Genomic DNA, 26,307 nt, shown 5'->3' with positions numbered 1-26,307 from the left:
AGTTCTAGCATAGCTTCTTTTCTGAAATTTCTTACAGAATAGGAAAAAAAGAAGAGGAAGAGTTTGAGGAAGGAATCCATAGTGATAGTCCAACACCTAACAGTGCCTACAAATAAGTTATCAGAAATAATAGCAAGAGAAGCAGAGTGTGGAATGTGCTGGATTTTAAAAAGAAGCAAAGAGAGCAGTGACCTGCACAAGAATAACAAGCTCCCTTGGCTATCACAGACTTTTGGAATGAGAAAAACATTGTCTGCAGAAGAAAAGACTAAGGCTGAAAGGTAAGGAGAAACAGTGATTCCTGGCAAAATGGATACAGAGGACCTGAAGAAAGATGGGTAAAGGGCATTTTGCTATAGTGCTTTATAAAAAGAAAGTAAAAGAAAATATAACTTTTTGACACGGTGTGAAAACACGAGTAGAAGGAAATATTAGACGTGGTTGCTCAAACAGAAACAGTACTGCAAGAGGTGAATCATGGTTTGTGTTATTGGCAGCAACTGACAATCGATGCACTCAGCAGAAGAGATACCACAGCCTGCTTATCGCAAATTATTGTTAGAAGGCCGTTTTTGTTTAGCTACGCCATTAGCTAACAAATTTTCTGGCACTGTGTCGAATCCCGCGAAGGCAATGTTCGCTCAGTATATCATGATGCCTGCAGCTCTTCAGATAAAGTCAGTGGAGTGAGATGGTTCAGGAGAAGTCCCTGGGACGTCAAGCGCTGCCTGTGTGATTAATGTGTCGGGGCGGGGCGGGGCTGTGAGGAGCTGGGAGCCAGCTATTGATGGAGACATGCACAGAGTTGTTGTACTGTTAATACTTGTTATCATCTACAGTTTCTGAGCTGGCCTTAGAAATGTTGTCACCAGCAGGGAGGCCATTTACACCCCAAGGAATGTGCTCACTAAATGACACAGCAGAGTTCAAATGCAATGGCAAGCTCTTCCTTTTCTTCCCACTGCCTCCTCCAGATGCCCCTTATTTGAATTAAAAGGCAGCGTATGTCATGCTCTGAGCTTTTTTCCATTTGTTGATGGGATGTAAAGATGGGGAGGCGAATTTTAAGAGACTCAGCAAGTGATTCTGAGATCCCATTTCCTCTTGTTTGTGTACACGTGTGTGTGTGGAGATGAACTGAGCCGAGGGGTGGGAGGGTGGCTTGAAATGTTGACTTAATTTAATGCTGATCACTGTTTGCTGAGGTCAATTGCAGCCAAGACAGTGCAAGACTTTGGGTGTTTGATATGGCATAAAAAGTGTCGGAGACTGACTCCTGCAATTTAGGGAGATGGTTTAGTGGGACTTGGCATTGTTAGGTTTACGGTTGGACTCGATGATCTTAAAGGTCTTTTCCAAACTAAATGATTCTATAATTGAATTTTGACATTCATTAATTCAAAGAAGAAACCTGTGGTTTCAGACCAAAATATGGAAAAAGTGACCCAGCTAGAACCAAAGACTAAAAGACAAGAGAAAAACTTTGCCAACGCCTCTGTTTCTCTGAAAGCCCAACATGAACCCCCCAAATTTCTCACACCTCCACGAGGGGACAAACAAGCACTGAAGCAAGAATGGCTCTTCATCTGCAACAGGTGTCAGAAGAAAGAGGTAAGCGGTTTATCTTCCCTTTGAACACCAAACGATACTTTGTGTTGGTCCCAGCGGTGGTGTAATTTTTGGCCCATCTCAACAGAACTGCAACAATTTTGCAAGGGGAAGGAGATGGCCAGCAGGACTGTGCAACCTCGGTCTCCAACCTGAGCATGCAGGGAGGAGAAAAGAGAGCTTATTTTAAAGGTGGGCTACCCAACATCACATCCAATATGCATTTGCAAAAGACAACTCAGTCCTGGCCCCTTCTGAAGTGCCAGGCTCACCAAAAAAAACAGTACCTCATGGGGCTTTTGTTGTTTTCAAAGGTCTGTAGTTTGAGCATTTTAGGACATTGAGGGATGTAAGCTGTTTAGTGAGATTAAGGAATTCCTTTGTGAAACTTGTGTTGCTTTCAGTCCTGCTGCACTGTCTTTGAACCCTGTGAAAGGTTTAGCCGACAGTTATCTACAGGCTGAGCTCCCAGAGAGTGGGGTTACATGACTGGGGGGGACCTCAGATGTCTCAGGTACTAGTTTTAGGGGTCCGAGTTGGTGGGCAAGAGGGTCCACATCCCCGGAACTGGTGTCACACAAGGGGGATGAGTCTGGGAACATGCACTAACTGCCCCAGGTTATAAACCATGAGGTGACTCTGTTCAGCTGCCTCCAGCAAGAATAGTTGTGAGACCCAGTGAGGGATCTGGACAGGCTGGATCGATGGGCTGAGGCCAACCGGATGAAGTTCAATAAGGCCAAGTGCCGGGTCCTACACTTTGGCCACAACAACCCCATGCAATGCTACAGGCTTGGGGATGAGTGGCTGGAAAGCTCCCCTGCAGAAAAGGACCTGGGGGTGTTGATTGACAGCCGGCTGAAGATGAGCCAGCAGTGTGCCCAGGTGGCCAAGAAGGCCAACGGCATCCTGGCCTGTATCAGAAATGGTGTGGCCAGCAGGAGCAGGGAGGTGATCGTGCCCCTGTACTCAGCACTGGTGAGGCCGCACCTCGAATACTGTGTTCAGTTTTGGGTCCCTCACTCCAAGAAGGACATTGAGGTGCTGGAGCGTGTCCAGAGAAGGGCGACAAAGCTGGTGAGGGGTCTGGAGCACAAGTCTTATGAGGAGCGGCTGAGGGAACTGGGGTTGTTTAGCCTGGAGAAGAGGAGGCTGAGGGGAGACCTTATCGCTCTCTACAACTACCTGAAAGGGGGTTGTGGTGAGGTGGGTGTTGGTCTCTTCTCCCAAGTGACCAGCGACAGGACAAGAGGAAACATCCTCAAGTTGTGCCAGGGGAGGTTCAGGCTGGATATTAGGAAAAAGTTCTTTACTGAGAGAGTAGTGAAACATTGGAATAGACTGCCCAGGGAGGTGGTGGAGTCACCCTCCCTGGAGGTATTCAAGGAGCGTGTGGATGTGGCATTGTGGAATGTAGCTTGATGGACATGGTGCTGTGTGGTGTTGGGTGGGTTGGTTTTTGGTGTGTTGTGGTTTGGCTTTTTGTGGTGGTGGTTTTTTTTGTTTTTGTTTGTTTGGTTTTTTTTTTTTTTTTTTTTAAGGTTGGACTTGATGATCTTACAGGTCTTTTCCAACCTTAGTGATTCTGTGATTCTGTGATCGACTCATGGCAGACAGGTGACCATGCAGAGCAGCACTGGTCCAGGATGTAGCACAAACTAGCAGCAGAAGGAACGAATGCTCTATGCTTACTTTCTGCAAATCAAGGTGCTTTAATAAAGTACAAGTTAAATGCTTAGGACAGCAGGAGCTGAGTGAAGTTTTGTGGCTTTGAGTTATGGGTTACTCAACTGTAGCCATGTGCCAGTCTCCCACCCTGGCCAAACCTCAGCTGTAAAAGTCTGGCTGTTTCAGCAAATCTCAGTCCTGTTGTTTGTGAGGTCATACAGTTGCATGTATTTAGAATCAGAGAACAATGTGGGTGGGAGGAGACCTCTGGAGGTCTCTAATCCAACCCCCCACTCCCAGCAGGGCTAATTCTAAAGTTAGATAAGGTTGCTCAGGGCCAGATGAATCCTAAAATCTCCAAGGGAGGAGATTCCCCAATATCTCTACACACCTATTCCAGTGCTGAACCACTTTGCCCTGCCAAAAAAAAATCCATTGGGACTTTTTTTTTTTGTTGAATCTACTTGGAATTTCCGTTGCTGCAACCTATGTCCTTCAACTTGGACTTCTGTGTAGAGTCTGACTCTCTCATAACCCTCCCTTTAGTCAAAGTCAGCAAGTAAGCTGCCTCTTCTCCAGAATGAACACACCTTCTGTTCTCCAGGATGAACAAACCCAGGTCCCTCAGCTTCTCCTTATACATGATGTGCTCTGGATCCCTGATCCCTGATCTTCTTGGTGGACCCCATTCAGTAGATCACTATCACCCATGCCCTGGGAAGACCGGAACTGGAAACAGTGCTCCAGATGCAGCCTCATGAGTGTTGAATAAAGGGAAATAACCCCTTCCTGTGGCTTGCTCTCTTGCTTCTGCAGTCCGGTTTGCATGTCGCCTACATGCACTTCTGAGTTTTGTTCAACTAGTAGTCTTCTGGGAAACTAAGGCCTTTTTCTGCAAAGGTGTTTTCTAGACAGTCAGCAGCCAGCCTGCGCTGGGAACGGGAGCTTTGCAAGCAGTGCAAAACTTTGCATTTGTCATTGTTGAACTTCATGGGGCTTCTGCCAGCCCACTTCTCCAGTTTATTTAGGTCCTTCTGAATGGCAGCGCAGCCCTCCAGCATACCCACCACTTCTCCGAGTTTTACATAATCTGTGAACTCTTTAAGATGTCCTCTGCCTCTTTCTCCTCCTGTAGATTAGGATGTTAAATGGTATTGGTCCCTGTATTGACCCCCTGAGGAATGTTACTTGTAACTGGCTTCCTATTAGACTTTGGAATGTTGACGTCTCCACTTTGAGCTCATCTGTCCAGCCTGGTTTTCACTCTGTAGTCCAGTCCATGCCACCCCACGTTGGCTACAAGGATACTATGGGCCAATGTTCTAGTAATCCAACACTTCATTTTGGTGGAGGAGAAATACGCGCACACCTAGACATCAGCCACATCTTCTCTGCTGGCAAAAGATCAGCTGGACCAAAGCTCTCTGGAAAGTGGGAGAGCAGGACACAGGGCCAGGACTTGCACATGGCAGTAAAACTGTCAGGGAGTTCTGGCAAGCGGCCAGAACCACAAGCTGTCCAATCCCAGTCACAGATGGGTAATGGAAATTTGTGACATTTTGTACTTCAACGCAAAATCTGAACAGATTTTCATGAGACCACGTTAAAAAAAAAACACTCCTCTTTCTCTCCCTGGCTTATGTACCCCAACAAATCTCATAGTCTTGCTGCAACGCTGCAAGTATCACAAGAAAAAGGAAAGTCACAAAAGGGTTGGGGAGGAGCTTTTTTTACTTCATCTTAAGGAATGTGCCAGGCTGCCAAGATTTAGGAGTGTGAACTCCTCTGTAAAATCAAAGGAATCAGGATCCAGTTTTCAAGCCAGAGTCCTCTGGTTATTTCTACCAGTTGGCCACAGCAACCAGATAGCTGTAGCCCAGAAAGACTGGTTGGTATTTATGCTGATAAATCCAAACCCAGTTTCCTGAGGGGTCTGATGTGGTCAGCCGAGGATCTAAAAGAAAAAAATGAAGGGGGTGGCTCCTCTCTCTCATCTAAAGTTCTTGCTTCACCTCCCTGAATTTCTACTCCTTTCTGGAATGGTTCGAAAAACAAGTCTGCACTGTTATAACTATTCTTTTCCCAAGCCTCTTTTCAAAAAGCAAGGATGCTATTTCTGTAAGAACTTAAAAGGAAATACATGTCTGAGATGGAGAGCAAGAATGGAAAATTTCAGTACAAACAAACGGTGAATGTTTGGCAGCCGGGACCTGACAGGGTTTTGTAATATGCTGTAAGAGAGGGATTGTCTTGTTGGCTCTACCAACAGTCAGATTTCTAAGGAAAGAAAAAAATGTGCCCGTTGGAATGTTTTTTCTTTTGCAGAAAATGGTCCAAAAGGCTGTTACGGTGCAGAAGTAGCAGTTATTTTTTCAGATGGAGTCCAGTATGTTCCCCAAAAACGTCTGTCCCCTCCTTCTCTTCCTTTCCCTTGTCCCAGCCTTAGCCAAACTCTTTAGGCACAACTTTTTTCTACCTCCTGCTGTACTCAGCCTTCCCAGCTCCAGCCCACTTCCTTCTGCCTTCATTTTCCTGAGATCAGCCTTGCCAGCAGTGTGGAAAGGGAAACAAATGGCTTTAGCTTGTGTTTTCTGCACTTGAAAGGCTGTGAAATGATGGGAAGCTTTGGTGCAACCTTACCTGTCCGTCAGGAAGGTCAGTTGATGTTACATACCATTATTAGGAACGCAAGACTGTAGCCACCAGGTTTCACGGCGTTTCCCACCTCCCGTCAGGAAATGACCCGAGGAGGTACGTTTCTCCGCAGATCATCTATTGCTTTTCCCAAGGATACAAAGTTGGTTGTCTGGGCTTTGCTTTATTATGTTTCCATACACAAACACTAAAATGAGGCATTTCCACTACAGAGCAGTACTTTTGTTTGAAAGATAATCAACCATGAGAAGGTAAACTGGAGCTGTGTCTGAGGAGGAACACAACATCCATCTCTCCGTGTCATCACATCAGCTGAGATGGCCTGTACACTTCCCGCGCGCTGGGTGGGTGCACGGGTACCAGCTCTCATCTTCACAGGTTTGGGTGACAGCAGCAGCATGAGTTTCTTCACAGGGTGGACAAGTTTGCCCGTTTGATTCCCAGCTGGAGGCAGGGATCCTTGTTATTTCTGTGCTCTTCTGATGCCTTTGCCAGTTGCCCAAACAGGAGAAGGAAAGGCATTTACCTGCAATGCAGAAGGAAAGGCACTTACCTGCAATGCAGAACAGAGTGGCAAGGACCAGATGGGAAGAAAAGGGCTTGTATTGGGACAAGCCTCCTGGACCTGAAACGGGGAGAAGGCGGTGACAAAGGCGGGTGGCAAAGGGTGACTGGGGCTATGTAGGACGGGAACAGTAGGATCTGGACTATTGGGGGAGATCAGACTGGGAGCGGGGAGACACAGCCAGAAGCAGCTGAGGTGGAGGGGCTCTGGAGAGCCTGGGGAAAGAGTCTGGGAGGTGGGTGACTGGACAAGGAGCTGGAGGAGGGAACCTGGGAGTGGGAGATGGATGTCTGGGGGAGTGCCGGGGAGAAGAGGAAGGAGACTGAGCCTCAAAGCTGAAGGTAGGCAGGTGCTTTGGGGACCAAGTGGAGAAAGCAAGCAGGAAGCAGTTCTGAGGAGTGGAGGTGGTGACCGGAGAGAAAAGGGGACTGGGATGAGAAGGCAGCCCTGGGTACAGGAAGGACCGGGGCAAGGTAGGAATGAAGGAATCAGGCTGGGAAGCTAGGGCTGGGTCACACTGTCACCGGGAGTGGCTGGGCAGCAGCCACCCATCTGCTGCCCACCAGCCTCGGTGGGACGTGCTGGCAGCTCACGGGCAGCATTCCCTCCTCCTGCTGGGCCATTTACAGAGGCTGTCACTCCCCTTTGGTACAGGCTCCAGCCTCACCGGTGTTCTTGGTGGGTGTCCATCTGATACCACGGTGGGGGCGGTTGTTGTTGTTGTTGTTGGTTTTGGGGTTTTTTTATGTTACTGTTTTGAAAGATGGGACAGATGAGAGTCTTGCCAAGCTGAAATGCTTTGAACCATCGGGACTTGGAAGGTTATTTCAGATTGTCCCTTGCATCGCAATGAAACCACGAGTGACCCCCTCACACCAGTTGCTCTTCAGAGGCTCCATACATGGTCTCTGCCAGCCCGTGCACCATCACCTCAGCTAGGACACCCCTGCTCCTGACTTCCCTTTCTCTTCCCTCCCCCTTTTTGTGGGCTGATGTCTGTCTCCTCTGAGTGACACACTCATCTTCTTCTCTGAACAGGTACATCAGGAGACATCTGTGTGTGCTTACTGTATGGTCAAACCACGGGCTCCTCTGGAGTCCACCCGTACCTGCAGCGATTGCAGTGTGCCCTCTGCTGTCTTGCTCTCCATGTTGTCCAGCGTTCCTGAGATTTACAGAACCTGAGGCTCTGCCCAGAAGGAAAAGCGCCTGTGACCCCCGCCCTTGTACCATCTCAGCAATGTGTTGTCAGAGGTGTCCTCCCAAAATGTGGGAGGCAGTTTCTAGCTCGGAGCTGCGGTGGAAGGTGCTCTGCAATCGGCTTTGCAAGGGCTGTACCTCCAGGCTATGCCTTATGGAGCTCTGTCGTTATCAGCATGGCTCTCCTGCCTATGCACTGTGCAACCTCAAAGGATAGGAAGTCCCCAACCCTGAACTTTTGTACATGGACCAGTGACTAAAAACCATTGAAATGTAAAGAAAGACTTTTTTTTAAAAAGGAAGACATCCCAAGCAGGTGGGTCATGTAATCTAGTTCTGTTAACTACCATCTTACTTCACTAGGTATCGCCGTCCCACTAAAGGAAAGATAATTTTTTTTTCAGTTCTTTCCTTTCCATGGCTTGCACTACCTGTCCTGTCTTTGCACTCTCTGATGCATCCCTCCAGATTCGAATTCTTCCAGTTTATCTGCCTCAGTTCTGTCATGTTTTTTTTCAAACATCAGTATTTCCTTTTGTTTTTCCCCTTTTTTCCCTCTTGCCTGCTCTTGCTTCTCAGTTGCAAAAGCTGATACGTCTTCTTGGGTGTCCCGTATCTCTCCTTAAACATGTGTGAACTGACAAATGATCTATTGCCTTCTTACCAGAGTGTCTCATTTGTTCAGAACAGATTTCACTCGGGCAGCGTTTCTTGGCAGCCAAGGAAAAATCACCGTTGCTTTGGGGAAAATGTCTGATCTTTGCTCTGACCGAACAATGTAACTAAGTTGCTTTTAATTTTGTTTACTTTACCATTACAGTATTATGTTTGTAATAAAAGGAAGAACAAGATATGACCCCCAAAGGGGAGAGTGATTCAGTTACGTGAAGCAGTATACCATTAGTCTTAGATAAATTTGCCATGTTTTCCTACTGTTGCTGTATCTGCGCTCAAACGAAAAAAAAAAAAAGAAAAGAGGCCTTTAACCAACCTTATCCCTGATCAGACCAGATGAACAGGAACAGGAGGTGGCTCTGTGCAGCCAAATGCATATTTACCTACTATTAATGAAAGAAATGCAAATGAAGGAATTTGTAGAAAAGAATTAATGTAGTTAGTTATGTATTTCCAGTCAGCATTTTAGGTTATTTTTAGGTTTGTAGCAAGTTTACACTATTAATGCCTGAATACAAAACTATATAACGACCATAACTCCTAATTTGGAGCCATAGCCTAAATTCAAGCTAATTCCTGATGTTGAGTAGACTATAATGTCAGTCCCTGGCAGTGACTCAGGTCATCTGTGGCCAAGATCCATCCAGGTCCAGGAAGTTTCTCAGATCAGTCAACAGCTCCATTTCAGGTCACTGACCTCCTACGTATGGAGACCCCTACGAATGTTGAGGAACCTCCATGTCTGGGGACATAGGAGGGGGTGAGGGTAAGTTTAGGGAGGACAGGAAAACACTAAAGGCTTCACTGGGACAGTGGTGCGGCACTGGAACATGTGCCCAGAGAGGTGGTGGAGTCCCCATCTGCAGAGATTTTCAAGACTTGGCTAGACAGAGGCATGGTCAACTAAATGCGTGTTGGCAATAGCCCTGCTCCAGGTAGGAGGCTGAACTATATGACCACTGAGGTCCCTTCCAAGCCGGCATTTCTGTGATTCTGCAGGACTGCCCAAATCCCCATGGAGGCCCAGCCTGGCAGAGGTGCTCAGATCACATCCCCTTCACTTCGATAGTCAGTTCAGCTCTGCAAAGAGCTGCCAAGGAAGTAGTTGCTCTCCGTCTTTCACCATCTAACCAGGTGCTTGGAGCATTTACCCGGAGTTGGTGAGACATGCTGCTAGGCTTAGGGTGGCGAAAAGGGAGAGATGAGGAATTTTCCAACACTTTTGTTGAAATCATGAGGCTTGCGAGTGAGAATAAGTCAAACTCATCAAGCTAGTTGAAATGAGGTCCGGTCCAGAAGGTAGGGGTCGTGAGGTCTGATCCTGGAAACGAAGCCTGCCTATGCCTTTTGCTTCCCAGAATAGCCTGATAAAATGCAAAACATCATAGCATTGGGAATAGTATAACTCTGCCCAGACCTCCCTTGTCCTAGAGCAGCCCTTGCTCATGAAGCAACAGAGCCCCACTCCTTCCTGAGGAGGGTGCTAACAGATGAGTCCTGGCAAATCTTGCAGCAATATAAGATGTGGTTGTGAGTATCTGTTTAAGATCTCTGCTGTAGCTTTATTTCAGTTCCTAGAGCTGAGTTGGCTAGAAGGGGCCCTAAGTATGTGCTGTAGGGAACCTAATTTCATTTCTGGATGGTTCTCATCTAGTAGCTCCTTAGCTTTCTTGCAAACATGAAATAAGGCATTGCAGACTTTCCTTCTCAAGGCAAATGAGATCATGATGTTTGGAGAAACTTCAGCAGAAGACTCTCAGGACCAGAATGGCAAAGTTATGTGAGGATGCAGAAAGGGGCTTCGTGGGTTCTTCAGATGGGCCCTCCAGGCTTGGTGACCTCCTCTGCAGCTGAGCTTGATGGGATGGGGAGTCTACAGAGCAGACCCTGATGCCATTCCAGTAACTGGTTTCTGTTTGCACGAAGGGACTTGCTTAGGTCTGTGCAGTAAGTAGGTGGTCCAGCTCCAAGCTCCATACATGTAGTTCCCCCCAGCAGGGGATGATGCTTTGAGGGGGGGAAAGAGGAATCCAAACAGAAAGCGTCACTTGAGTTTTCCTTCCCTTTCTCCAACCCCCTTTGGTAGTTTTCTACAACAGGGGCAATTTGATCCCCAGACAGGGGGATCTCACAAAATATGAGTAGGTCTCAAAGGTGCAACACAAAGGCCCTTTGTGCTGTACGCTGCAGAGTTAATCGTCAGTCACAGTTGTCTACCACCAGTCTCTGTAGCCAGTTCTTCACAGTGTGATTATACCTCATCAAAGTTAATTTACCAAGCTGTTTAAACGGCTGTATAGTACAGTGAGCCTCCTCCCACCTCGAGCATCTTTTTCAGCTGCTGTCCTGCTGAAGATGCTTCAAGCTGGGTGGTCGCAGCAACACCCCACAGCATTTTTGAGTCTTGTCAGCAGCCTGGAATAGGGTCCTTTCTTCTGAGCTCTTGGCTTCATTTCCCAGCCTAAGTTACAGGAGTCCTGTGGAAAATGATTTGGAGGACAAGAGGCAGCTCTGATAATGGGAAACGTCTGTGAGGGATTGGAACATTGGCTTGTAATCCCCGGACAAAACTGCCTCATTCAGAAAAAGGGGAGGGGGGCGGGGGAAAGCATGCAGAACAAAGATCTTATTTCACTTCATTAAACGAACACGTGATGTTTTCTCTGGAATGCCTCACTGACAAATGGGCCCGAATTTTCCAGGGACCATGGCTTTTATTTAGGCTCAGACAAGGCCATAAATGGCTGAAAAGTATGTAAATTCACAGCTTATGTTAATTTGTCATTTCCAGGCTCGGCACTAACTCAGAGCCAGGCCATTGCCAGGTTTGCATTTCCTGGGGAGTGGGATGGTGGGAGAGGCCTCTAACACCCCCACCCAGAGCTTCTGGCCAGATCTTGTGTACATCATGTACAGCTTTGCATGGGGCCAGAGTTACAAAGCATGGCTCCATCCAAACCCGGTGTGCCACCTGCCTGGCAAGCATCTTCCACCAAACTGGGACTGAGAACCAGCACAGGTACTGACAGGAGCCAAAACTGCTAAGCCAAGTGTGTTGTCTGGAGCAGATGAACTTATACCTGGCTAAATGCAGATAGATGCAAGCTTGTGAAAGATATTGGATGTCTGGATTCAGTGGAGAGATTTTTATTCAGCATTTTGGGGTCTAACAAAGCTACTGCTAAATGGCTGCACTTCTTGCTATGGGAACTCATGGACGTAGACATTTAAACGGAGTCAAAGGTTCAGCTCCAGTGAACAGACTCCATTTCTAAAGGTGGGACTGCTCTAGTGTTAAAGTCAATGAACTTGTGAGCGTCAGTTGTCCAGATGGGATTTGAGAAGGAGATGCCACACTTCCACGGCGAATCTGTCCCCTCCCTCAGCCTCCCAGCACCAGGCAGGCCCCTCCGAATCTGTGCCATTCAGCTGGAACCTGCCTGTCCCCCTTTCCAAGCCCTCTGATGGTGCTTTCATCCTTTCCTTTTGCTCATGGCTTGCTTTGCTCATCTCTTCCAGTCTGTTGTGCTGCCAGAAAGGTGTCTCTCATCTCCCTTGCCGTGCCATCTAAGGCAGCTTGGTGGTCTCTGCAGCACTGCACTGGCCCAGAGTAGTGAGTACGACATCCTGGCTCCCCCTCCCCGCTCATCCAGTTTCCATTCTCCCGGGACAACTTGTCCAGTTTGCAATCACAGCTTTTTATCCACTTTGCCTCCTGTCACCAACATTTCCAATCCAAAAGCTTTCTCTCACACAGGTTGAAAGCAGTGACCTTTTCCTTTGGATTGGCTTTGTTTACAGCTATTTATCCTCTTCTCACACGTAAAAGGTCTGGCATAAATCCTGACCCACTGGGGCAGCTTGGCCGCAGCAATTAAAGGCCAATGTGTTCAAATATGGATGTCTAAGGTCAGACGCTTTCTCCATACTTAGAACCTAATGCAACAGTGTGGTTTGCAGGTGCTCAGCAACTGCACTTGCCAGCCTCTGTGGTGGAGCTGAGGGTGCTTAGCACCTCCAAGGGAATGATAGCTCCGGCTGAAGACAGTCATTGCACCTCTGTATGGGGGAAAACTAAAAGCCTTTGGTTTCCACCACCTAGCCCGGGGCTGGGAGGGGAACCTATGATTTCATAGCATTGCTAAGCAATGACAAGAGCTAGTCTCTAGGGTGAGCTGTGTTTACTAACGCATTGCACATTTTCTTGCTTAACAGCACAGTTTCTCATTTTATAAGAGTCCCTGAGCTAATGTTCGTGTCCTAGATCAGCTGTCCAAACTTACATTGCCAACTCCCAAGCTTTCTCACAGACCACCAGAACAGCCATCCCAAATTTGTGTGCTGAACATTGCAACAGTCCTCCTGGTCTCGCTGACCCCTGGTGACTCACAGAGCTGCTGTTCCACACCCAGCACCCACTGACCCAGGCACGACGCACACAACTCAAACAAATTTTGGGCAGCAGAATTCCTGAACGCCTTCTAGAAAGCATCCCAGGCTCTGCCAAGGGCTGGGACAAATGGCTAAGTGTGTCTGTCTGAGCATGTTCTCTGCTAGCGGGTTGCCTGTCCTCGGAGGATGAGAAATAGCTAGCAAAATTATTCGGAGTGTGGGTGGGAGGACCCAGGAACTTCTGTCCTCTGAACCATACACTTGACCTGCACAGTCCATGAGAATTTTTTTATATATATAACATAACGGTAAGGAGTAGGTAGCTATGGGAAGTGAGTTTGAGATGCACTCCAACAGTCCTGTAACAGTGTTGAGAGCCAGAATCTGCTCCGGCAATTGTTTGAATGGATTGGTGGCATCTTGAGGTGCACTCAGTTTCCATCATCACACAGCTGTGGACAGGTTACGCAGGTTAGGAGACATCCCCAGGCAGAGCTGCTCTGCAGAGCATCACCTCAGAGGTCTCTGAGCTCCCATCTGTCATAGATGGATCGCACGGTGCTGAGGCACACAAAAGCCCCTACATGAAATTCCCCCACCATCTCACCAGGCTCATTAGCTCTGTGTCCATGCCCTCCCTTCCCAAATAGAGGCTGGCTCCACATATCCCAGTATTTCCTGTGATGCTCCTATTAATCCAGGTGCAACCCAGCCCTGTTGCCTCAGCTGTGGGAGATCTGACAGACCTTTATTGCCAGCATCCTTAGTTTGAAGAAGCTGATTTCCCTGACCAATCTGCCCCCACCAGCAGATGCTTTTTCAACATGCTCTGAAGCATCCTCCTCATGGGACTCTTCCACAGCACCTCCTCTGCCCAGCGCTGGAACAACTCTTCAGCTTTGGCTGCAAGCAGTGCTTGAGGGAGGGTTCAAATGCTGCAGGGAAGGGAGAAGGGCAAAGCTGAGAGAGCGTGGGAAGGGGGCTAGTCAACGCGTCCCCTTGAAATGCCCTCTGGCTCTTCTGGTGCTTGGCTCTCTGACTTGGTAGTCAAGAGCTGTGGGTCCCGCAGCCAAGCCGCAAGTGATGACCTTTCGTTGGTGAAGAAAGAGAGAGCCTGCTTCTTTACAGCAGGATGGCAGGCATTAGCACCCCTTTGGGGAATTTTGCTGGGTATTTCAGTCAAATGTTAAGCTTGCCCCTGCATGACAGCAGCGATTGAGAGGTGAGACAAGTTGAGTGGCATGTGGAACACTTGTGTTTTGTTGCAAGTTGCAATATAATTGATAGATTATAATGGCCTGTGCCCGAGCTCAAGACATCCTGGGTTGATTTCCCGCTACATTCATGAGGACAAACCCCCTACTGTTTTAGCTAATGGAGAAAGTGCTCTTAATTGTGTGAATTGGGATTTGCCGGTGGCGGACAACTGCTCGCTCCGCAGCAATAGCGTGTTGGGGATGGGGTGCCTGGGCTCATTGTATGGAACGTGGCAGAGCCAAGTACATCACTGTAGCTCAATGATGCAGAAAGACAAAGTAGCTGGAATTTCAGCCTGCCACAGGAAAGCCCCGGGTTTGACTCTACCAGAAGTGAACTTAGCAACTTCTCAGTTTACTTATCTGCAAAATGAGGGAGATAGTGGGGAAGGGAGTGGAAAGAAGTGATGATTGTTTCCTCACTTACAGAGGAGAATAATGTCCTATTTAACAGCATGCGCTGTGAAGTGCATGCAACATTAGGAAGTGTGGAGGCGAGTCAGGACTCCACCTAGAAGTGTGTCTCCATGGCAGTATGTACCTGCGTGCTGGTTTACGACGTAGTGTTAGAAAAACCAGAAAATCCACTAGAAAATCCATCTTAGGAACCATACGGGCCCATTCAACTGCCTGTACAATGGACGACTCACCTTACCTTGATGCCGATCCCAAGGCTTATTTTGCCAGCCTCCTGCAGTTGCCCATTGCATTATTAGACCTCTCTGAGGGGCTTTCTGAGGTCAAACTCCAACGAGCTGTGGCAGTAGTACGTAGGCAAGCACCCCACAAAATAAATGTGGGTACAGGTGCCTTGCTAGTGACTGCCTTGTTTGGACGGAATAAGGTTCTTGCTTGTCTAAGCCAGTATCTGCACCAGTGTAGATGTGCCAGGCAGTCTCTATGAACCAATCTCTGCGACCAACCAGCATGTACACAATGGAGGAGCTAGGACAGCCCTTCACAGAATCACAGAATCACTATGGTTGGAAAAGACCTGTAAGATCATCAAGTCCAACCATCAACCAACACCACCATGCCCACTAAACCATGTCCCACAATGCCACGTCCACACGTTCCTTGAACACCTCCAGCGATGGTGACTCCACCACTTCCCTGGGCAGCTTATTCCAGTGTTTCACCACTCTCTCAGTAAAGAAATTTTTCCTAATATCCAGCCTGAACCTCCCCTGGCACAACTTGAGGCCATTTCCTCTTGTCCTGTTCTCTTATTCCACATGAGGGTGGAGGGCAGCCCTGTAGGTACCAGTAGGGACCATGGGACTGCCCAGGAACCCTGTTTCCTTCATGCCAGCTATTGCTCCAGATGCATGAGCCATGCTCATCGTAGGTAAGGAATCACAGTAATTCTGACAGGACCGTGTCCCCAGAGCACAGCTAATGTGTTTGTCAACTCTGAGCTGTTTGGTCACGGGCTAGGAGCATCCTAGGGAGCTCTTTCAGGGGATGGTACCAATCTGCTTCTGGCTGGGTAGGACTTCTCTTGTGAGAGTGCTTTTCGTTTGAGGGCTGGAGCAAACTTGTAGGACCAAACAAGTTCATTGGATAATTCAGTTGGAACGGACCTCAGGAAATCTGTAGTCCATCCTCCTGCTCCAAACAGGGTCTCTTCTCCAGGCTAAACAAGCCCAGTGCCCTCAGCCTCTTTACAAAGGGCATGTGCAATAGCAGAGTCAAAAGCAGGAGCATTTCACTTACCTGTGCTGCGTCATGGCCTGGCAGCAGCTGCAGTGGACTGGCAGGAGGAACATGCTGAGACAGAAGCACGTTACACTCTCTAGGATAGAGGGACTGTTTCCACATTGAGGTTTTGAGGCAGATTTTCCTTTCTTGCACCATGACTTGGATCTGAGTGTAGCTAAAGGCTACAAGAAAACGGCATGTTACCCTCGGCCAGGCTGTGGCAAATGCAAAGTGGATATGGTTACGCAGGCTGGACACGGATGCAGTTCTGTGCTTTGGATATTGCTGGTGGGAATGGCTTACCTCGGTTATCACACCTGGGTGCTGGGGCTGGATGAAGTCTGTGAGGAAATGACGCCTTGGGAACTTGTCTTAGGTTAAAAACCTCACCGTGAATAAGGGATAGCCAGGGTAAAGTTTAAGGGCCAGGCTGTCAAAGGTATTTAGGCATTTTACTTCTCTAGCTAATGGAATAGCCAAAAGCCCATCAAATGCGTTAACCATTAGAGAATGCATTTTATACAAACCACATAGCCTGCTAGTGCCAGACGTGTGTGCCCTTTGGTTAGCAATGTCCCCAGGAAAATCTGCAAAATAAAGACATCTGCTAGGGGCGGAGAAGGGGGAAGGTACAGCACTTTACTACATCAGGTCTAAAATAGAGCTTTAAGCAATCATGATTAGTACAAATGCTGCAGCTGGAGCAGGAGCAAGGAATGGAGAAACCACAGTGAGAAAGAAAATTACAAGAGCAAGGAAACGAAGCAAAAAGCAAAGCTAGAAGAAGATAAAAAAATAGCTGTATTTAACAAAGCACAGGCTGGAAGGTGACCATACTACAGGGAAGTGATATGGACGTGAGAAATAAATCTTCTTTTTTTACAGCGCAGTTAAGTTATCTGCGTGCCATCTGTGTATCCTCACATCACGGTTAATCACAGTTGCCTCTAACCTGAGTTTGAATTTTGGTTAGAAAAGTAACTCCCTGAGTTACTCCCCCTGAGCCAGAGAAGCCTTAGACCTGAGTTAGTTCACCCAGCTGGGTACGTACGCTAGAGGCCCATCCTATTTCGACTTAAGAGTTTGGGTGGTGCGCTGCAGGTAGGAAGCTGGGATAATGAGAGTCATCCGGCATCTTCCAAAAATTCGGGGTAGGAAGCTGCCTCCTTACTTAAGCGCTATTCACTCCTACCAACCCGCTACTCCCCACGCACGGGCTGAGAGCAAGGTCCTGGTAAATCTCCTCGGGGGAGTCAGGACATGGAACACTCTGGGGGTGATGTGAAGTCAGCACCACCACGTCAAGGGGACACCTGGAAAAGGTTGCCGCAGGCTTGAGTTCTCACCCAAGGCAGCGAGGTGTCCGCGTGATCCACGCGTGACAGCCCTGGGGACTCTCACACCAACCTCGCAAGCATCCCAGTGTTCATTCAGGTCTGATGCCTGCACCTTTGCTTGTGTAACGCTGCTCTAAGCCCCCCCTCACATCCCGCAGTCCTGGCCCGTTTCTGCTGGGAAAGCTCCAGTGCGGAGCTGAGGTCTGGTCCGTGAGGAGGCACTGCTCACATAGCTCAAGACGATGTGGATGCTTCCAGTCCCGCACGACCTGAGCCTTCTCAGATACAACCTTACACACCTGCTATTCAAAAATAACACCCTGCTTCCTAATTCCTCCAAATAATGCTGTCTTACTCTTCAGTGGGATAGGTTACTGCTCCATCGTGAAGGCCACTTGCCAAACAACTTGGTTTCTTGAATCGTCACCTAAAGTGCAATGGAGGCAGGGCAGTCACTGACCTCAGCGCAACGCTGCAATCACAATCCCATCCCTTAGGGCTGGTGTTTCCTACCTACGGCAGGGGGGAAAGGAGGAGACATGAAGGATGTGGGTGGTGGATGGGGGTGAGGTAATGTGGAGAGGGTGATATCATGGTATAGCCGCAAGGGTGAGGGCTTAAGAAGTAATTTATTGGCATATGTTTAGCATAGTTTCCCTAGGAAATGAGGCTTACACAATCACTTTGGGTGTATATGTGTGCACATGCTGTAATAAGGGAGAGGCTGCGGCATTAGAGTAACCTTCACGAGACACCAGAGAGTCCAAGGGAGTGATGTTTACAGTGCCCCAAGAATGGAGAAAGCTTCAGCCAGAGCCTGCACTTTATTAAACACAGGAGAATGTATCCACCCATGAGAAGTACACTCACATGAGTCCAGGCTTTGTTTGCTCTGCTTCTCAGGCAACAGTTTGTTACTGAATTTCGGTTGCGTGGCCACTGGGGCATATGTGTGTAGCTCAAAATTTGTGTTCCCATATGTATAACAAAATGTTTGCTTTAGAAGTAGCGGTGACTGGAAAGCAAGCATCAGCAGAAATGAAATATTGATGTATGTAACAGAATAACAGCTTCCCTGTAGAGCAAGGATTCCCAATTTCTTTGGCCCACCAGAGCATTGCAACCTTCAAAATTTCAGGCAAGCATCGCTCACACTTAATGAAGCTTTTAGCTGAAAGCGTTTTTATGATACTACTTCGGTTGTGTAGCCAGCAATTACAAATTACCATATCCATTATAGCCACAGCTTGAAACCACAACTGTAAATGCATTTGCTTTCCCCTTATTCTAGTGCTTCTGATTCAAGCTCATTGTTATGGGTCCATCACGAAAGAGCAAAGATTCCTAGCAGGTTTATTTCTTAGGCACACAGGTAGTACACACTGCTCCTTTGCAGTTTACAGTTTTAAATGGTGAAAGTTTAGAATAAAAGTGAACAGTTTGTCAGATACCGTGTATGCGGTTATAAAATGTGTGCCTTTGTACACAGCGTTGAGGCTGTGGTGTCTGTGCTGAGATTGTTTCGTGCTGCCCGTGGCGGAAGAGATAACACACCTTTTCCCTGCCTCTTTACGTTTCCTGACACGACAGACCTCCACGCTCCCACAAACAACTCTGGCTCTATCACCGTCATCATCTTTCCAGCAAAGGGCTAAAGACTGTTCCCCCTCAGTCTACCAGAGATACTCGGACCTCGTCTGCACACAAAAGTTTTGTCTGATTTAAGGGGGTAGCTGTACCAACGCCTGTCTCCCCTCGTGGGCACCTGTCCTCCTGTGGTAACACTCTGATGTTAGCATTAGAGACGCTTTTCGGTTTTCACCTCTACCCTTTTCCACGTGATAAAAACTAACTTGAAGAAATACGCTTTCGTGTACCTGAATGCCAGCGCAGAACGGAGGATTAATCCTTTACCTTGTGTTTCATATTCAGTCCTTTGATTACACAGAAAAACCCCCATGCTCATGGCGACCTATATAATCCAGCACAGCGGCTAATCACACCTACGTGAGGTGACTGCCGGTGGTGCCAGGGAGGGAGCGCGGGAGCTGGGAGACCCCTGCTAGTCCTCTGTTCCCAAGAGTGGCATGAGTCACTTTTACCCTCTGGAAATAGAGACCCTCCTTGTGTAGCACCGCTTGCGCAGAGCCGGGCGTCAAGAGGCCAGAAATCAATTAATCTTTTAAGAAGTATTTATCATTTGCCACTCGTTTTTTTTCTTATCGTGGCACTCGCATCTGCGTTACTCAGGGTGAGCCTGATCCTATGATGCTTCTGCAAACTAGAGGCCAGCTGAGTTCAGCCGTAACTCTGCGGGCGTTGTGTCGTGAGGCAAGGCAATCAATGACTCCGGAACAAAGAGGTACATTGTGAAAGGTGAGTTAAAAAAAAAAAAAAAGGACAATGAAAACCACATTGCTTAGCATCAGCAGTGAAATAATTAGACATCTCTTCAGGATAGATTTATAGGCTAGTACCACTCACAGGCAGAAGCAGAACTTGCTGGGGAGGATGCTTTATAAATGCAGAATTAGTTACCATAGTCCTAAAAACAAAACGGAGAGCCTGAGGAAGCACAGCTGAAGGGCACAGCTGCCATGAACAGTTCAGATATGGGCTGATCCAGGAGAACTCTTTTCCAGAGTTTGCTCCTTCCAGCAGGACGCTAGAATAATCTTTGGTCTTGGTGAACGATGAGGGGACACACACCAGCATCTCCCACGGTGCCTGCTTGTGTTGAGGGCACAAAATAAAGGAGGGCAAGAAGATAGACGGCTTATGGGTATGCTTGGTTACGGAGCAAGACAGGATTTCAAAGCCAGTGGTGTCATTTTTGGTTACAACCAACCGCAAAACTCAAGGAGAAGCCCTTGACAACTGGTGTCATGGTGTTTCTTGCTGTAGCAGAGATTTCTGTATATGTCCAGGACAATCGAGTCTCTGCGTTGTCAGATCCTGCCTTCTAGCTACCAGAGGCTTCTGAAATTCAGAGATGAAGAGATTAAACAAGAGGATCACAGCTATTTATACGCAAATGCGCACCACCAGGCGTTTCAGGCGGGTTTCAGGCGGGGTGTCGGCCCCCTGTGCCTGGCACAGCGTCCCGGGTGCCTGTTCCGCTCAGCCAACGCCATTTGGATCCCAACACCTATGGGCTCCAACCCCTATTTTTAAACCTCGCTGCATCCGAACACCTCCTGCCTCAGTTTCCCCTCACTGCGACAATGTGGGGGGCGGCTGCGACCCCCCTCCAGGGCACCTCGAGGCCCTGGCATGGCTGCCCCCGCTCCTCCTGGCTCCCCACCGGCGCGGGGCTCGGGGGGCCTCCCCGGACCCACCTCCTGCCCGGCCGCGGGTGTGGGGCCTGGGGCACTCGCTGGGCCAGGGGATCCCAACCCCCGGACGCCCCTCAGCCTCCAGCGGCCTTCAGAGGCCGCCGCGGTCCCCCGTGGGGCGCCGAGGGGCCCGGCGGCGGCAGGGCCGGGGGCACCGCCGAGGGGCGGCGGGCTCCGGGCGGGGCCGCCCCCTCACGGCGGGCCGGGGAGGAGCCGGCCCCGGGGCGGGGGTAGGCGGCGGGGGTCGGGCCGGGGGTGGAGCCGCGGGCTGGCGGGTCGGGGTGAGGGGGAGCCCTCCCCTTCCCTTCCCGAGCGAGCCGGAGCCGGGCAGCGCGCCTCCGCAACTCCTTCTGCCCCGCCGGTGCCGCCAGCCGCCCGCAGCATGGTGAGCGGGGCCGCCCGGCGGGAAGTTTGGCGGCGGCCGCGGCCCCGCTCGGCCCGGCCCGCGCTCACCGCCCCCCCCGCTCCCTCTCTTGCAGGTCTGGAAAGCGCTCCCGCTGCTCTGCGCCCTGCTGGCCGTCACCCGCCTGCGAGCCGAGGTAGGCGCCGGGCCCCGGCGGCGGGGCGGGGGGCCGGGGAGCGGGGGGGTCCCTTTCTGGCGTTTTCCACCGCCTCCCCCTCCCTCCCCGGCGCCGCCGGGCCGCGGGCGGCACCCCGCACCGCGGAGGGGGAGCAGCCGGGACGGGCGAAAGTAGCGGCCGGGGCGGGAGGGAAGTTGCGGGGCCGCCGGAGCCCTCCGTGGGGGCGAGGGGGCCGCGTCGCCGCCCGGGCCGCCCCCCCCCGCCCCTCCCCGGCCCAGCCTGCCGCCCGGCTGGGCTCCCCCGGGCAGCCCCTTCCCCTCCCTCCCGCTCTTTCCGCCCCCCTCTCTCTTTTTCTTCCCTTCTTTTACTGCAGTGACATTGAAAGCCCCCAACTCGCAACCCCCCAGCTCTGTTGACAGAAAATAAACGGTGCCTGAATTCCCGGTTGCGGCGGCCTCTGTAAAAAGTGAGGTCAGAAACAAAATATTTGATAATTACGGCAGGGGAAATGTGGAAGTGATTTGAGGAAAATGAACTCAAGCTGGGCTGGGGAGGGAGGCCGAGCCTGCTTTCAGAGGGAAGTGGTCCCGCTCGTCCTCCCCGCCTGCATTTTTTCTCCCTACATATTTCTCCCAGATGGCGAGCCCCACCCCAGACCATCGCAGTTTGGCTCCGCACAAAAAAATGCATAAACACATCTGATTTCCTACAAACGGTTCCCTCTTCTTTTTCTGCCTCCCACCCGTGGACCACACCGCCCGGGTTATGGCAAAGGAGGGGGTTTAGGGTGAAGCCCGTCGCCGTTGCTCTGTCCCCATACGCAAAGCTCTTCGGCGAACTCCCCGCAACTGCCAGCCGCTCGCTGAAGGGCCGAACAATGCAAACGCTGGGGCACGTGAGGAGCGGAGGTGAGACAGGGCGGTTGCGAGCCGACACTGTCAAGCTGTAGCTCCAGTCGCGGCGACGGTGTAAAGCCAAAGGGAGCAGGACTGAGCTGTAGCACGGGCTAGTGTTTCACATCTGCCTGTACATGATAATACTGTAATACACTTTCTTCCCAAGGCGTGACATACTTATGCAGTCAGCATTTCCACGCATCCTCTCCAACGCTGTCCTGAAAAAGCCAGACTGGTTTTATTCATTTTCTTAGGAACCCTAAATAAACCTTCATCAGTTCTGGTCCGTGTACAGCGAAACCTCTGTAGGAAGGAAGCGTGCAGCAGCGCATCCATAAGGTGAATGATAATAAGAGCTAAACAGTGATGGTGGTGGTTTGAGAAAAGCCTCTTGGAGTCAGTAAGCAAGAGAAACATCGCCAAGATGTGTTTGGCCTTCGATTTCTGATTTCACCGGTGCCGCTAACATTATGTTGACGCGGTCAAAGTGGGTTTTGCCGAATGCGCGCTAATTTGGAGCACCTGGATAGCTTCCCAAGTCTAAGTGCTGTCGTGTCTCCGTGCCTCATCTGCAAACTGAAAGTAAGAAAAATGTACGGCCATCGTGTTCAAAACGTGGTTTTAAAGGCCAGTTCATGCTTGAGTGGATGAATGAATGATTTGACTGTTTTCAGGATAGTGGTCCAGGTGTCAAACCAGTGAACGTTTTGGTTCGATTCCAGTCTAAGTTCAGCAAAACTTGAGAGTGACGTTTGGGTCCGGTTTCCGGGAAAATTGACACCTCGGACAACTTTTGTTTTGGGGTTCAGTTTGATTCCTTGTTGCTGGTAGCTGCCAAGCAGTGAACATCAGTTCACTCGTAGGTAGTATCCCACCCTCTGGGATATCTAGAGCTTCTCGTTTTCTAGGGAGTGGGCTGTGCTTGCAGGTGAGCTGCTTGCATTTCAGAGACGGCATTGATGGTTGCCCCCTTCTAAATGTTTCTTAATACCGCTGTCCTGCATCACTGGCATTTAGTAAGGTTAATATGGCATTTTCCTGCGTGGTTTTCCCTCTTCCAGATTTTGGAAGTGATAACCTCTCTATTTCTTCTCTTTCTGCTGCAGTTTGCACTTTGTGCCTTTCAGTATGTTCGGAATATTAACACCAAGCCTTACGCTTCTAATCCTTTTGTCAGCAAAACTATATCTGAACTGTACTGGGGTTTTTGTACAGCACTCATTTCTACAACATTGTTAGGTGCATAATTAGAGTCTTTAAAGAAAGAAAGAAATTGCTTCAGTAAATGTTCCTGGCATGATTTTGTGCAGACTGGAAAATCTGAGACGTGCCAAAACTTGGGAGCTTTTCTTGGCCCGGTTCAGTAATAGTCACAAGAGCAATAGACGGTGAACTGTACTCCTCGGAGGGAAGCCAGCCACCAGCTTCAGACAGCCCTTTTTATCTCTTTCTTCCTGGGTCAGGGTCTCAATGAGGCGACCGTTTGCTAGTGTTAACAGGGATGCTACAGAGGTGAAGTTGCTTGTGTTCTCAGCTGGGGCTTTCTGAAGCAGATGGAGTGATTTTTGGGAGGCATCCATCGCGATAGAGGAAAAGGGAGAGGCTCGAAACGTCTGATGAATGTATTAAAAGTTAATCAGTTGTTCGTATCCTGCTGGAGTAAGTTACCTAGATAACACCAGAGAGGAGTCCAGTCGCTGTTTGACTGTGTCCGTGAAGGCTGAAGCGTGGTGTGCGGGAGCACTTCCACTGCTGGTACCACTGTAATTATACCAGCATCGTTCCGTGTCACGCCAGGATACTTGTTTCAAAATAAGAGTGAGGGTTTTCCTTTTTTCATTTTGGCTTAAACCTGATTCAGAATCGTCAAGAAAGTTATTTTCGCTGTGAATTTTAGATGTTAGCGACGAGGCTTATGCCAGCATGAGTGTATTGGTGCGGGCTGCGGATAGAAGTCCTTTCCTGAATCCAGCCTTGCCAAGAGGAGAGGTCGCTGCCCTGGCCTGTCCTCTGCTCCTTGCCAGTTTTCTGGCCGTTCACATTAATCTCTGGGACCTGTAGCTGTTCTCCTGAACTATCCTTAACCCATTTGTGGCCCAATGAGCCAGCCTTTGGAAAGAGTTATGTAAACAGTTTAATCTGACTTGTCTCCTTTTGGTTAGAAAGGGCTAGAGGAGGAGGGCTAGAGTCTCTCCTCTTGCGAGGAGATCTACTGACAGATCTGAGGGGGCTATAACCCCCGAGCAACAGAGCGATGACAAGCATCTGGAGGCAGATTTATAACCTTTTCTAATAGCACAGTGTTTGCACTGCCTACATCTGTTGTAACCATGGGATTAATTTTTTTCACCCCACCTCCTTTTCCCTCACTGTAATTTTTCTATGTGAAAAGCCAAAAAGGCATGTTATGGGGGGAGATAAAAGACAAAGGTTTCAGCTAAGTTCTGTTTCCTTAACTCACCGGAGTGCTTCCTCTTGATCTGACTTGACTGTCTTTGCACGTAGAGAGGGCAACACTCAATCCCTTCCAAGACCTGTGCCCCTTTTGCCAGCAGAGTGGTCTTATGCCCCAGGGGAGCTGGAGCTGGAGCTGGGAATTCAGCTGGTCTTCATAAAGCCTGGTGTACTTCCTCCCATTGGGCTGTTCGCACAGTCTGGCCAGCATCGTCAGCTTGCTTTGGTTAAGCTTTTCCCACGTTTTTGCAATGGTGAAGACTAAAAACTGCTGTCTTAATAAATTAAACCGAATAACTGAAAGTTGAGATCCTGATGTAATTGCGTAGCTGTATTTGGCCCTGAAGCCATCAGTTTAAGAAGGGTCCATTTGCCTTTGAAATTTAGTGATAGAGACTTCGTAGGTAGTTCAGTCTTCCTCTCACTGATATTTTGTCCATGGCAGTGGAAGGAAAAGACACGGTGGTGCCAGTCACGTGGGTAACTTGGGCCGTTTTTAATACGCGCTGGCTTTGTGCAATAAAACCCAGCAGTCACATCTAACGCGCTAATGTAATAAAACTAGCTTCCCAGGTCTAGTCTAGCAGGCACATCTTCAGTGGAAGGAAAAATTGCATCCATTTTCCTCCTCGAGCTGTTTTTGGAGTGATAGGCATCTTCCTCCTTGAAATCCTGCCCTGGAGGGCCAGACCAGGCGTTGCTGGAGTTACGCCTCAAGGCAATAAGCGTATTTTAAATGAGGAGGCAGGGAAAAAGTGATTCTATCCTGGGCACGCAGCAAAGGCTCATCTGTGCAAAGCCTGGTTTTTAAGACGCGTGCTGGGCTGTCGGGCAGCTGCTGCGCTGCCGATGGACCCGGGGATCAGAGTCTGGGAGACGAACCAAGCGGTTCTGTCTGAGGCACCTCATGTTGTGCGGAAGTCGCTGGCCAAATGTCCCGTGTATGAGTGTTCAGACAACCTCCCCGGCTGTTCCGAAGGGACCGTAACCTCCGAGCAGCAGCGTGCATGGCACGAGCTCTGAAGCAGAAGCGATGTCGCGTAGCACATGCGTGCGTGGGGCACCCTGATGCTGCTTCTCGGATGGAGCTGCTGTCAGTTCCAAGCTGCTTTGTGCAAATGCGCTGTAGCCGAGTGAATGACTTTATCTGCCAGAGTGCAAATTCCTTGCCGGTAATTAACAGGGGGCTGCTGCTGGGGGCTGCCTGGGAGGCAGCTCTGCTCCCAGCACAGGAGGGAAGGACTGGCTGAGAGTCTCCTGTTGCATTTTCCAGCTGCTGTTATTGGTACAGCTGCTTACCCATCAGGAGGCACCGGGGCACCTTTGATCTTTCTTGCGTGGTGTTACATGAGCTGGGGAGTGTTTCTCTTTGTACAGAAGAGAGTTTGTCACAAATCTCAGCCAGATGCGTCTTTCCGGGCTCATGGGACTCCTATTAACCAGGTTGTGTTTTTGCCACGTATCCTGTGAGCTAGACGAGATTGGTTCCCAGAAATACGTCCTTTAGCTGGGTTGCATCTATCTTCGCAGGGGGGTCGGCTTCTGCTCTACTACGGTATCTAAGCTAGTATGTGAATAACCAGCATTTCTTCGGAGAGATTTATCAACACTCACAGCGTTGCCTCTGAGTTTAGCAGAAGAAAAGAGCAGACTGCTGTTACACTGTGAAGCGTACTTCCTTCCAGACCTGTGTCTGGGCGGCAAACATGGCGATATATACTTCTCTGCTTTCCCAGACGTAGATTTTGTCACAGCTAGTGTACTAAGTTGGATGTGAGCTGGTTAGAACAGAGGCTTATTTCTTCTTGCGCTGTGGGACTCTGATTGCAATTCCTAGGCATTGCAGCAGTAAATAAACAAATGATAGATAACCAGGCCTGGAGACTTCGGTGCTATTTTAAAGCACAGATAACTGCAGCACGAGCAGCGGCTGCATGGCATTTTCATACTACTTGCTCTCAAGCGTGCTCCAGTTGTGATCTGGGCTGAAGACACCAGCCAGCAGTAATGAGTGACTATGTCCCTTCTCTGCCGTGCAAACCAG

The 26,307-nt window shown here is 49.4% G+C and overlaps 1 protein-coding gene across 1 annotated transcript in view; it reads left to right on the top strand.

The window, feature by feature from the left end:
- Positions 1-20,731: 20,731 nt before the first annotated feature.
- FSTL1 (follistatin like 1) overlaps positions 20,732-26,307 on the top strand; it is a 56,013-nt gene continuing 50,437 nt past the window's right edge. The window contains exons 1-2 of the mRNA XM_059822112.1: positions 20,732-20,777; positions 20,872-20,931. Of these exons, the coding sequence (XP_059678095.1) occupies positions 20,775-20,777; positions 20,872-20,931 (63 nt within the window). The 5' untranslated portion in view covers positions 20,732-20,774. The remainder of the gene's footprint in view (positions 20,778-20,871; positions 20,932-26,307) is intronic.

Source organism: Gavia stellata, chromosome 1, assembly GCF_030936135.1.
Source record: "Gavia stellata isolate bGavSte3 chromosome 1, bGavSte3.hap2, whole genome shotgun sequence".
Classification (NCBI taxonomy): domain Eukaryota; kingdom Metazoa; phylum Chordata; class Aves; order Gaviiformes; family Gaviidae; genus Gavia; species Gavia stellata.
This window is presented reverse-complemented; position numbering and strand designations above follow the sequence as displayed.